General features: G+C 36.8%; 1 protein-coding gene across 3 annotated transcripts in view; it reads left to right on the top strand.

Annotated features, from left to right (window-relative positions):
• PTN (pleiotrophin) overlaps window positions 1-13,821 on the top strand; it is a 112,459-nt gene that overhangs the window by 73,965 nt on the left and 24,673 nt on the right. For all 3 annotated transcript variants that reach the window (XM_077143404.1, XM_077143288.1, XM_077143336.1), the window contains exons 2-4: window positions 4,516-4,631; window positions 5,512-5,685; window positions 7,911-8,072. In XM_077143404.1, coding sequence (XP_076999519.1) covers window positions 4,517-4,631; window positions 5,512-5,685; window positions 7,911-8,072 — 451 coding nt within the window. In that variant the 5' untranslated portion in view covers window position 4,516. The remainder of the gene's footprint in view (window positions 1-4,515; window positions 4,632-5,511; window positions 5,686-7,910; window positions 8,073-13,821) is intronic.

The following is a 13,821-nucleotide window of genomic DNA, read 5'->3' as shown; positions in this document are numbered from 1 at the left end:
AGAAAAAGAAAAAGATGGATGAGTGATCCTATATATCAAAATTTAAAGGCATCAAGTTTTATAAAATTGGCAAGTCTGTAGAGTACAGAGAAACATACCTTAATAAAGCGCTAAAGAAATGCAAAAAAGTAAATATTATATAAATTACTTTTAGAGAGATGGGGAACTTGGAAAACCTGATATGACTGAGAAAATTCTTACAACAAACTACTAAGCTATGCTTTGTTTGATTGTTCTATATTTCGTGTTTATTTTAAAATAAAAGGTGAAAAATTACTATTTCATGGGAATTTAAGCAACTAGATCGTAAAATATCTAGAAAAGTATAGTTTTGTATAACGTATGATACAAAAGCATCACAAATCGTCTGCATTACTCTTGCATGTATGATACTGCTTTAGAACAGTTTTTGTTTCCAGCCCAGCTTCTTCAGAGCAAGTTGTGTATCCTTTGGTACCCACAAAGGGCTGAGACCTATTTTAGCATGAATATTTCTTCCTCTCTCTAATGCCATGTTTAGGTAGTATTTTTCACTAGCAAACATTTTTCTGAACAACAACTATATAATGTCCTAGGCACTTGAAATACAAAGAGAGGTGGAATGGTTTCACTACACAAAGCACATAAAATAGAGTTGCAAAGTGAGATGGTTCTTCTCATTTCATACTGATTAAATTGCACCAACCTGTTTCCTAGTTCTCAACATGGGATCCCTTGGCTTCAGTGAACTGAAAGGAAATATTGGAGAAGAAAATCCTTGAGTTTGTTTTAATCTTCCAAAAGTCAAAAGGCAGAATGAATTTGTCACTTGAACAAGCTTTTAGCTAGCCTTAATTAAATTATCTCATCTCTTTTCTTATGTTTTTTGCTTTTGTGTAATATTAAATAATTATGCAAAGTATAACGCTTGCTGTCTTTCAATAAAATGAAGCTTTTCTTTGTGATTAATAATAAAGACATAGGGAGTACTAAACTTTAGCACTTAAAATACATGTATTTCCTAATATTCTGGGTTACTTAGATGCCACTTGTGATCTTTTCAACAAGCCTCTTGGGTTGTTGATATAATCACTTTGATTTTGCAGATGTCAAAGTGGAGTTTCAAATGGTTGTGATTTGCTGATTTTCCCAAGGACACTCCCTCATAAATAAATGGAGGAAGTAAAATTTGAACTGAAGCTTCTGCCTCTAAAATCCATATTATTCCTACCAAGCCAGTCACTGAAGGGCAGATGCCAGCATCTTGGTCCTGTGTTTATACCAACCATTACCATCTTTAAAATGCTGGATCTTATTAAAATGCTAAAGGAAAGGGAAGATGTCTTCTCTTTCTGATCAGCTATTTCTCTAGAAAAGAGAGTAAAATTTCATTATTTAACACATTTCCCCTAGGAACTGGTTTCTTTAGCTTTATTTTACTTTGATTATTGACTTCAAAATATATTAGCGATTGAGATAATAAAAATTTCCAGGCATCGTCATATATCTATGAAAGTCTTAACTGTTAAGCCCTGTGAAATTAAATACATCAGGGCAAGTACGAAGAAAGAGGGTGGTAAAAAGAGAAGAAAGTGAAAAATAGGTAAATTATTGCAAAGAACTGAGTCAATTTAACCAGCTTCCTTCCTATTTTATTTTCCTCAGCATGAAATATGTTAAGACCCAGATAACTCATTTGGCAGCCTGTTTGTTGGAAGTCAGGCAGGCTTAAATTGTATATAGTGAGAGTTTTTGCCTTAACTTGGTGCTAAGGACAAATAAACAATCAGCTTTGCTAATAACACAAGCCGGGAGAACTGTTATCTACATGTATAACAGTTACTTAAATATTTACTAAAACTGTGAGGCATCAGCCACGTTAATCAAGTGCTGTTTGGGCACACTTGAATTTTTAAATAATTTTAATCATCCCTTTTCTAACCCCCCTTACTTTCTCCTTTTGATTATTCTGTTTTCATTTTCTCTACCTGGCGACATAAACTATCAAAGTAAAGGTTTAGGCAGCATGGCAGACAAAACAGGAGAAAGTGGAAGGAAAAGTTAAGGAGGAGAAAGATATTCTGAATAACAACCTTTTGCTGATTACATATTTTACACGGGAGACTCACCACACTTGTGGACTTGTATGTATTTTCCCTTAGAACATTTTAGAGTTGAAACTCATCATGTGCCCTCTTAAGGTTCTGAATTGCCCTTAATCAATAACAGAAGCAGGCAGAGCCCATTTCCATTCTACTAAATCTCCAACTCTTATCTCAACTCCTATCTCCCCTTCCTTCCACTCAGCTCAGACCTCAGTTAAGGTATCTAGTTCTGCAGACCTCTCTTTGACTCAGAAATTAAGATGGCTGAGAAATTTTGGCCAGCATGAATTTTTTTCCCTTAAAATTAAGTGAATTTATCTCGATTCAAAAGAAAGCTTTTTGAAAATAATTATGAAAGTAAGATCTCAACGACGTGAAACTAGCCAATAATTTGAAGTATCTTTCAGTTAATAACTATGGGATAAGGGGCGTGTGTGTGTGTTCTTGTGTTGTTTATGGAGGGTAGAGTTCTTTCAATTTCTGCAAAGTAACAGCATTTCATTGGTAGGATCTGAGGCTGAATACTCTACCTGCTGTTTATAAGGCTCTGAAGCATCAACACAGACCCACTACTTGGTCAGAAAGTTCTCTCAAGTGCTGTGCTTTCTCAGTGGGTATTTCTGAATAATCTCATTCACAACTATTTAAGTATTTCCGAGTATTTATGTGTAATTTTTTTAAAGGTAAAAAATACAATTTAAACTTGGAGAGAAATACATTAAAATTGGAAAGTTAACATACTCTTTTGATAATCCAAATGAAAAGTATCTGTTTTCCAAGTGAATAGTCACTGAGATTAAATTCTCAGACAGCCTTTGGGGAAAGCAGCAGAGGATCTCCACTTTGATTCATTTTATACCTAGCCATTAAAAAAATTTTTTTTAAAGATATGATAGAAAGTCTAGTAGTTTAGCTGTACCAGAGCATGCAACTCTGAGAAGAATTACCAAGTGCTAAGTCTGGTCTGACTTCTCATGCCATTCATGCCCAATGGAAGGCATAGGGGAAGTCTCAAGAATTAAAAGATACTTTCTGTGTGACTGACTGCCAGTGTCAGGAGAAAGAACAGTGCTTCCAATGTTGGAATATAGAAAGTGATGGAGATAGTGAATAGTTAATCAAAGTTTGTGATTCAATGAAAGAACAAAATGACCAAAATATTAATTTTAATTGATAAATGAAATATGCTTCATCCACAAATGAAATCTGAAATCATCAGTTGAACAAAAGGACACTAACTGATGCATTTCCAATGTCACAGAAATGGAGACAAATTCAATGACAAGGATATCATTTAATACATATTTTGGAATGAGAAAAGCAGGTTGTAGAACAGAATGCTCCCAGTCCCATCCATATAAAAGAGAGAATAACTGTCTTTCAAAAGAGTTTTATTACTCATACTTAAGAGATATGTAAACATCTAACCAATCTATTACCATTTCTGGAAAAAATCCTCGAAGCTAATGACCATATGTCATTACTTCCATATTTATATGAATATAAAATACCATTAACACAGCAGATGGAGTTAAGTAACTGCTGAGTGAGTTGTTGCAACCGATGGCTCAGTATGGTGTGGGAAGTGAGTATGTCCTGGGGCTTGCACTGATACTTCAACTGGGCTTTGGCAAGAAAAGCACATCATTTCTTGGCTGTGACAAATGACTTCATGTTTAGGGGAGTCTTTCTCATGTTATCTTGGGATTTTTGTTCATATCAAATGTTAAAAAATTTCAAATTAGGAGTGAATATAAAGGCTCTTCAGTATATCAGAGAATTTAGAGATTTTTCAGCATTTGTGAGTTTACAAGTGCATTTGATATTTATCACCAGTGTTCTACCTCTAATTCTCTTTTGTTTCACTTTGTGGTTTATCAATGAATGATGATGATAACAATGATGGCCAATGATAAAAAAGTTAGAGATGTTGGTCATTAACAATGCATTTAAGATAAACAGTGAACATATGCATATATAAATAATCCATTTATTCTGTCCATTTAAACTATCCATGGGGACTGCAACAACATGGTCAATTGTAGAAATCATCAGGAGTTTTGAAGATGGCTATAGTAATTCACGTAACAAAGCCACTCTATCAGCAAGATTTAGAGTAGGAATCTGCTCAGACACATCATCAACATTCTTTCACTTCTACAACTCCTAAGTCATATTTAGCAATTGGTTGCATGAAGTTGTATGTGGGGAAGTACTGCATTTTGTAACTGAATATGTGACTGATTGCACAAAAGCTCTTATTTCAGTGACTGCTGGAGAAAAAAAGACAAAATTCTGTCCAAGATATAAATCTTCCTGAGATCTACTATCCCAGAAATAGAAAGTGGAGCCTTTCATCAAGGAGTTCAGTGAGCCTTCTTTTTTGGCTTAGATTGATGCCACTTTCTTCTGTTTCTCTGTTTATTCCTAGCATGAAGTCCCAACAGTATCAGGAGCAGCGTCGAAAATTTGCAGCTGCTTTATTGGCATTCATTTTCATTTTGGCAGCTGTGGACACTGCTGAAGCAGGCAAGAAAGAGAAACCAGGTAAGGAGAAGGCAAAATGCTTCATTGGTCATGTTCATCTAGCTCAATTACTTGTTTTTCCTTCCTCCTTTCCTCCTTCCATCCCTCCCTTCCCTCTATCCCTCTCTCCTTTCACTGCTTCTCTTTTCTTCCTTCCTTCTAAATATTTAGAGGAATTTGTGCAAAATTCCCTCTCATTTCCCCCCACTGTAAGTTCTGGAATATAGACGATGATGATGCTCAGGAAAATAATATTCACATGAGCAGTTCCATACTATTAGGTATGGAACATTTGCCAGGAATCAGATGCTTTACTTATGTTACCTCTCTCCTTCAAAAAGAGCCATGTAAAGACTTTTCTTAATTTCAGATTTACAGAAAGAAAATGCATGCTCAGAGAGGATAAAACATCTCCCCAATGTCACTCAGGATGTAGGCTGTGGAGCCAGGAGTCTCTCCATGTGCTTTATTAACTGTATTTCTATTATGCCATTTCATATACAATACAGAGAAGGGTGCAGTGACTTACAGTGAAGGGGCTAATTTGACAAATTGTTGCTTCTTATAGATACTTCTCATATTCTAGGCTCAACTGCTTTTGACCATCTCTTGTATAGAAATATTTGCTTCTGAAAGGAAATGTAGGTAAATCACCTAGCACAGTCCCAGACACATAGTAAAAGCTAAATTAATATCAGTTCTAATTTCTTCCTCTTTTCTCTTGGTCAGTTATTGATTTAATCATTAAAGTGATACCTGTCAAGTTCTTAATAGTTACCGGGCACTGAAAGTTGAGATAAAAGCATAGAATTTATAATTAATGTGCTGAGGATGAACTTGGTTACATTTAGGAGTTATTGAGTTTTCTGCAAGCTGATTATTTCTCTTTTATTCCTTCCAGAAAAAAAAGTGAAGAAGTCTGACTGTGGGGACTGGCAGTGGAGCGTGTGTGTGCCCACCAGTGGGGACTGTGGGCTGGGCACCCGGGAGGGCACTCGGACTGGAGCTGAGTGCAAGCAAACCATGAAGACCCAGAGATGTAAGATCCCCTGCAACTGGAAGAAACAATTTGGAGGTAAGTCCCACCCCATTGTCCTATTGAGTCAATCTCCTGCTCTGAGACAATTCTCAAATTCTTCCATTGTGTATCTGTTGAGATTGACAACCATTTACTTGAAATAAGCTTATTTTACCAGACACAAAGTGACCAGACATTTTTCCTAATTCCAGGGTTTCTCAACCTCCACAATACTGACATTTTGGGACAGATCATTCTTTGTTGGGGGGGAGGGGCGCTGTCCTGTGCATTTTAGTATATTTAGCATCATCCCTGATTTTACCCATTAGTAGTTTCCGGTAGCAACGCGTTCCCCCTCCATCACTCATGGTAAGGAAATGTTTCCAGATAAAGTCATATATCACCTGAGGGGCAATAATCACACCTGACTGAGAACCACTGTCTTACCCAGTAGGGGTATAATTATACCTATGATCCCTCTTAGCAATATTCGTTGACCTATCTTCCCTCTCCTTTCTTTCTTTCTTTCTTCTATTTCTCAGTTTCTTTTATTTTCTTTACGCTTGTATTTATTCTTTTCCTTCTCCATGTCTCTCTGTGTGTTGCTTTCGGGCCCTCTCTGTCTTTCGAATTCCCCTCCCCAGCCCCTTTCTCCGCACTGTCTCATAGATTTACTTACTGAATCCAGCAGGACTTTTCACAGCACCTTTTCATAGACTTTTCTCTTCCTGACCATAGCCAGTCTCTATGAGGCAGAATCTCTCAGTATTTACAACACTAAACTCACTGTTGAAGCCCCAATCTCTTTCTTCCACATTGTCAACTTTTTATCTTTCTTAGCCATACTGGGACACAATGCCCCAAATATCCTCCCTGTTGTTCTATAGAAATGTATCATGGTCAGTAGACAACTGAAGAAGGAGTATGAACATACACACATAGCTCTTTTCCCCCCTCAATAACTTTAGTTGAGGGATATAAGGTCTATGAAGGCATGGTGAAGATCAAATACTTCTTGCACTTAAATTCTATATGTTACACTTTAAAGACCCACCTGCAAAAAGTTTTTAAAAATGGTCTCTTAAAGCTCTTGCATCTAGAATATATAAGGAACTCTCAAAATTCTCTCTTAAAAAATTAACAATCTAATTAGAAAATGGGCAAAAGACATGAAAAGACATTTCACCCCAAATGATATACAGGTGAAAAATAACCACATGAGAAATAGTCAACATCGTTAAAATCAGGGAGGTTCAAATTAAAGCCTCAATGAGATATCATTGTATATCTATCAGAATGATTAAAATTAAAACAAAGTAAACAAACAAACAAAAAAAACCAAGGATAACACCAAATGTTAGCAAAGGATACAGAATAACTAGATTACTCATATATTGCCAGTGAGAATGTAAAACAATACACAGAAAAGAGAATGGCAGTTTTTTACAAAACTAAACAAGATCTTACCATATGACCCAACAATTGCACTTTTGGGCATTTATTCCAGAGACATGAAGATTTTTGTTAAAAAAAACCTGCCCATGAATGTTTACAACGGTTTTATTTGTAATAGCTTAAACCTGGAAACAACTCAAATGTCCTTCAGTGGGTGCCTGGATAAACAACATTGTGGTGCACCTCTGTTGTGGGATACTATTCAACAATGAAGAGTAACAAACTATTGATACACATGACAACTTGGATGGATAGCAAAGAAATTGTATGAATGAAAAAAAGAAACAATTTCAAAATGTTGCCTACAGTATGATTTCATTAATATAATATTCTAAAAAATGATAAAATTAAAGAGATGAAGCACAAATTAGTGGTTGCCAGGGGATAAGCAGGGGGAGAAGAGAGGGAGGTGGCTGTGATTCTAAAACAATAACACAAAGGATCCCTGTGATGGGCCATTCTGTTTTTTGACAGTCCTAGTATTACATGAATCTACACACGTGGCTAAAGTACATAGAACTAAATCAATCCACACACACATACACACAAATACACGCACAGATGAGTGCATGTAAAACTGGTGAAAACTGAATACGTTCTCTGGGTAGCATTGATGCCAGTATCCTGGTGGTGATATTATACCATAGATATAGTTAGGGAACCTGGGTGAAGTATATACGGGATCTCTTTGTATGATTTCTTACAACCGCATGGATATCTACAATTATCTCAAAATAAAAAGTGAAAAAACAAAACCGTGTCTTTCATAACATGGCCCTTCAGCAGGATCTTTCAAAGATTTCTCTTTGGTCTGACCCTGCTTTTAGCGGAGTGCAAATACCAGTTCCAGGCCTGGGGAGAGTGTGATCTGAATACCGCTCTGAAGACCAGAACTGGAAGTCTGAAACGAGCCCTCCACAATGCCGACTGCCAGAAGACCGTCACCATCTCCAAGCCCTGTGGAAAGCTGACCAAGTCCAAACCTCAAGGTGGGTCCCTGCTGAATTAGCGCACTTTTAATACAAAGAGATTGGTCGACTCAGACAGGATCTTCATATGTGAAAAACCTAAAGTTTCAAAATGGAAATTTTAGGCAAATTATTTTAAGAAATGATTTTAAAAGTCTCATATTGAACACCACACAAGTGCTTTTTAGCAGGGGATTGATGAGTTCAAATTAAAGACTTCTACCCAGATGGAGAGATGGGTACAGTCTCCTAGTACCAATAAACAAAGGCAGTTTTTGTGCGGTGACCATATAATCCAAACTTGCATCCTGACAGATATCAAGAGACCTCTCAGGACTGTGAGGCAGAAAATTTTAAATCAGGACTCTCCCGGATTACTCCAGATACATACTTTTCATGAAATTGGGTACATTATTTTACTTTATTCTCTTCTCCACTGCACACTTGATAGTTTCTGTATTCCTTATACTTTCAATTTAAGTTGGATTATTTTACCAACTACATTCATCAAGGAATTTTTTAATTATGTCATCTTTCTATTCTGGACAAAATAAATAAAAGATAAATATCATGACCATGATTTCGTACCAAATCCAAGCTCAGGGAAGTCAAAGGGTATTAAACTCTTTTATTTAATGGGTCACAGTAGATTCTAAATGTAAATACCCTTAGTCTCTGCTTAACTTTGAGCTCCAAGATCGACCTGAAATTTCATGTTAATCATAATTATAAGGAGGAAAATAAGGAAAATGACTATAAAAACCTCAGCAAATGAAAATAAGGGGAAAAACACTCTAGAAATGGGTATTTCTGGCTTGTTCCTGATTGTCAGAAGGGTGCAGCCTCTGATGGAGTCATCATGGAAATGATACCTTCCACCCTAAGAATGTCTAGATACAGGCTAGACCTGCCCATAATGGATATTAGGATTCAATCTATCACGCCCAGACTATGCAAACCTCTGTTGTTGTGTGCATTTGGAAGGCATGAAAGATAGGCTGGATTAGTGCAGCAAATGCTTGTGCCAAATTTACAAATGCCACTTGTTCAGAAAAAAAAAAACACGTCTAATAAAAATTAATAGCCGTATCTATTATGTAAAATGTAAGACATTTCCAAAAATGGAAGAACTCAGAGATAGAGTCTTCAAATTAATATACTTTTAACTCAGCTACCACACCAAAACACTCAGGATAAATATAGAATGGGAAAAAAAGGAAAGGAAATTAAGGTAGTTCCCATGCTCTAGCACAGTGGTTGTCAACCTTGGCTACACATTAGAATTTTCTGGGCAACTCATGAAAATCCCAGGGCCCAGGTACAACCCAGATCAATTAAATCTGTATCAGCAGTTTTAAAAATTAAAGTCTCCCTAAATGGTTTTAATGTGCAGCCGAAATTAAGAATCAGTGCTTTTGTATGAATCCATTGACAGAGAGGCGACATTCTCGCTCCCTCCCTCCCCACCTCCTTCTTGTTCCTTATGGTTGAGATAAACTGAAGCTAGAGTGATTAGGTGGGGGATGGTGAGGCAGATGGTGAATAAATAAGGCAAAGTGGGGAGTGGTTAAGAAAGACCCTTTCAGATGTCTAAGACTCTCTTAGTTGACTGGTGTATATTTCAACTTTATAAATCTGCCCATTTCGTAATATGTAATGAAAGTTAAATGTTACTTCAGGTATTCAGTTTGAAAAATCATAGTGATATTATTTCAAGTAGGTAAACATTGTTTAATTAATATGCATTTCAATAAATTAAGGAATGTGATTAATTAAAATGGGATTGCTCTCTGTGAGCTTTATTTCATAAAACTACTCGTTATACATTTTATGGGACATTAAAATGCACCCTCCCCTTTGACCATCACATATCTTTGTTAAAACTAATCTTTTCCCTTTGAGCAACGGAAGGTTATATGAATGGTGCCAGGGGACCAGACACTCTGCACAAAGGATAAGCATATAGTGGGAGTTGAATCGGAGAGATCTATCAGATGGAGGATTTTCTTAATGGGACTTACATATACTTTCTTTGACATATTTTACATAGTTGAAGTAAAATATAACAGGTGTCATGTGTGGGTTGTGTATTTTCTCAAATAACCACGAGTGGGCATTATAGCTTTCCCTCTGTGAGTTTCCAATCTTAAAATAACTCTTTTTTTTTCCTGATAAATGGAAAGGCAAATAATAGTAAAATGGAATTAGTGTAATCATTATTATTCTGTTTCTATTCCATGCCTTGCACTAGGTATTTTCCATATAAAGTCCCATATATTCTTGCAGGTTGATACTGTTATAGAGAATACTGAAAGACACTGGGTTAACTTACTTACCTGATCCCTAATAAATGATGGAGAAAATAATTGATTAATTCCATACTCAAGTTCCCTTTTGTGCCCTGATAATTTCCTACCTAAATCACATATGGATATAAGTTAACATCCACGGGATTTGTTTTCCTTTGAAATAGGAGAAAATGAGCTTTGTAGAGCCCAATGCTCACATGCAAGATGACTATTAAATGGAAGAAGACATTTTCTACAATATTATTTCTAAAGCTCTTCTGGAAAACATCCGTGAGAATAAAAGATTTGGGAGAACAATGACTTTGCCCATTTTGTTCTGCATTGCATCCATTGTGTCTAGAACAAGGCCTGGCATATAGTCATTGCTGAATAAATATTTGTATAATGAATGAATGTTAAAGGGAAAAGGTATTGTGAACTAAATCCTTCTTTCTCTTGATGCCCTGTGGTTCACTAAAAACCGGTGAACTGTAAAGAAGCCATTTAACTCATCTTTTCTCAAATTATACATTATCCTCTTCCTTTATTCAGGAAAGAATAAGTGGTCAATGTTTTCTCCTATTTTAATTCAGTAAATGAAGAGAATAGAAGGAGGTAGGGGATTTATATATAGTAAATGCCTACTTTTGAATCTGACTCTGTGATAAGAGAATGTCACCTCTTATGCTTCAAAGTAATCCTATGAAGTAGATTTTATTTGTCCCACTCCATACATGAAGAATCATAGGCTCATAGAGGTTGAACAACTTGCCCAAGGTCTTGCAGCTTATAAGTGGTGGAACCAGAATTCTCAGTCCACCACCAAAACGCCTCTTCTTTTTCAATTGCATCATGCTGCCTCTGGATATTATAAACTCATGAAATTCCATAGCAGAGAAATCTCTATGTCTACAATGCTTAAATGGTGAACCTTCTGGGGATCTTACCTATCACCTGATCTAACCCTTGGGTTAGATGAGGGCAGAGAAAACCAAGGAGTTATCCAAATTCATTCTTTTGTCTAGTAGCAGAATCAAGTTCCAGGTTTTGCTCTCTTCTGACTTCATTTTCTGCCTTTTTTTTTTCAAACTTTGGAAAAATAGGAAAGGAACTTTTCATAGCTGTCAGACTTTCCAAAATGACAGCACAGTATACTGTGGTCTTGAGGAAAATCAGTATTTTGTGGAACACTTAAGTTTGATTATTTTATAAAATTTGGTCACTGAGCTCACAGCCAGAAAATACATTTTTTTTTCTGCTGTATCTTTCTCATCAAAGATATGAGCAGGTTATATTGTTGTTTTTTTTTCTTTTAAGAAACACTCTTGTTTGAGTGACTGGATGTTTTTGTTGTGGGAGATAGTAGGTGGTTAATAAGCAAAATTCATGATTTTCTACATAGAAAACACATTTTAAATTTTAGGATGGAGCAGATAGATGTTGGATGGGCTGTGTCCAACCCAGCATTAAATTAAGGAGAGGCTGAAAAATATCCTTGTGACTTGATTACTAACAGTAAAATTAAAAAGTTAAAATATTTACTTTGGGGGCTTAATATCTAGAGTTGTCATCTAAACTCTAGAATATTCCCAAATATTGCACCTATTTTGGTTAAACTCTGCCTTGAAATTCATCACAAGCCAGTCTAAAAGCATTAACTCTTAGAGTCTAGAAGTGGTCCTTTTTATTGCTCTGTGGATATTGTGCAAACTGTATACTCTAACCTCAGTCCACACTTTCAGTGATACTATGCATCAAATTAGAAACCGTTATCTCAGGATTTCTATGTATTTATTTCCATTTAATCTGAGGAAAATTTTTAATCATCTATTTCTATATTATACACTTAGAAGAAGAGAGAACACTGATATTCTTATGTAGGTAGAAAATTGGAAAATATTCTTACATAGATAAGCATTGGCAGATGCATAATTTGAGTGCAGTTTTTCTGGGTGTTGGCAGGACTGATTTGGGGAAGGACATTTGATTGACTGAACGATTATAACTGGGAATTTCCTTTATTGCTGCTATAGCCCAGAGGGGAAAAGTCGATGAACATTGGACACTTGAGATTTAAATTTCTCAGGAAAGGAAATTAAGACCCTGTTTCTGTCAGAGTGTTTAGATGCAGCAAGGTCCACTCTAGCTAGTTAAGCAGAAAAGGGTTTGTTTATTCAAGGGTATTATGTAGCTTACAAAGTTTCCAGGAGAGTCAGAGAATCTGACTTTGAAGTTGCATAGCCAGGAATAGTAATGCAGTCCAAAGCATCAGATCCATGAGAAATGTCTAATCGCACCATGTGTGACTGCTCTAATGGAGTCCCTCTCCTGAAATTACCCACTGCTCAGTACATGCAATGCTAATACTCAGACACTAGAAACCCCACCACAGCTGCCCTCCCCAAAACAGACCCTTCTCTCCCCTTCCCTGCCAGAACAGCCAATCTCCCCAAATGTGCCCACTACCTCTGGTTGCTCACTTATACCTCCAAATCTCATTTAAGTGGGTCTGCCTGATGCAACCTAGGTCACGTACAAAATCCTGCCACAAGGGAGTTTGGGAAATATCTCTTTAACTTCCCGGATTCTATAAACATAATAGGAGAAGCTGAAAGGGGCTTGAATTGATACTTACTGAGATAATCTAAAACATCTGACAGTCTCATTTTAGGAATATTGGAGTGTGTTGAATTATACCACTAGACCTAACCCTCTCTCCCATTGTGATAGATGAGGCATTGATTCCACTCGTTGGAGAAAAAGTTACTGATAGTAATCCTGTATTTGGACCCTATGGTACCCCATTATAGAGAGTGAGATCTTTCCTCATTGAAGTTACCAGCAACCTTTTATCTGGGTCAATTGCAAGCTTTTAGATTTGGAAAAATCTAGGATAATTGAGCTGTGGGTGAGGGTGAAAAGTTGGAAATATGGTTCAGTTTGTGCCGACAGCAAAGAATCCTTCAGAGGGAGAACTCTTCTCCAATCCACAAGTGTTTCTTGTTGGTCTCGTTGGAGAACGGGCTCACTGTGGAATTAGAAGATGGCTAAACCAAGTAGGACTGCCAGAATGGACCCATCTGTGAGGAAGTCATCCTCCAGGCAGCTGTCTGTGTGGTAGTGATCACTGGGTGTAAGCTGAGGATGAGGCTTGTCTGGGAGGCTCTGACATGAGCTCCGAGTTTCCTAGGGGCCACAGGTGATTATGCCTAATGATCATCTAGGAACAGTCTAGGATCTTGGATCATTGGTCGCATGGAAATTATTAGTTGTTGCTTTGTAAATAAGATGCATATATAAGGTGTATTATGAAACTCTTTCTATACTGACAGGCCAGCAGGGTGTCCGTGTTGGCCTCCTAGGTTGTCTGGCAACCTGGGGAATTCTCAGGTTTTGGGGAGCAGAAGAATGGGGAACACCCGGTTGAATGTCTGTGTTTCAGGTGGTTCAGGGAATGGGTGTTAATCCCTCTTTTGCCATCC

Source organism: Tamandua tetradactyla, chromosome 1 (genome assembly GCF_023851605.1).
Source record: "Tamandua tetradactyla isolate mTamTet1 chromosome 1, mTamTet1.pri, whole genome shotgun sequence".
In the NCBI taxonomy this organism is placed as follows: Eukaryota; Metazoa; Chordata; class Mammalia; order Pilosa; family Myrmecophagidae; genus Tamandua; species Tamandua tetradactyla.
Note: the sequence above shows the minus strand (reverse complement) of the source record. Positions and strands in the feature narration are given on the sequence as shown.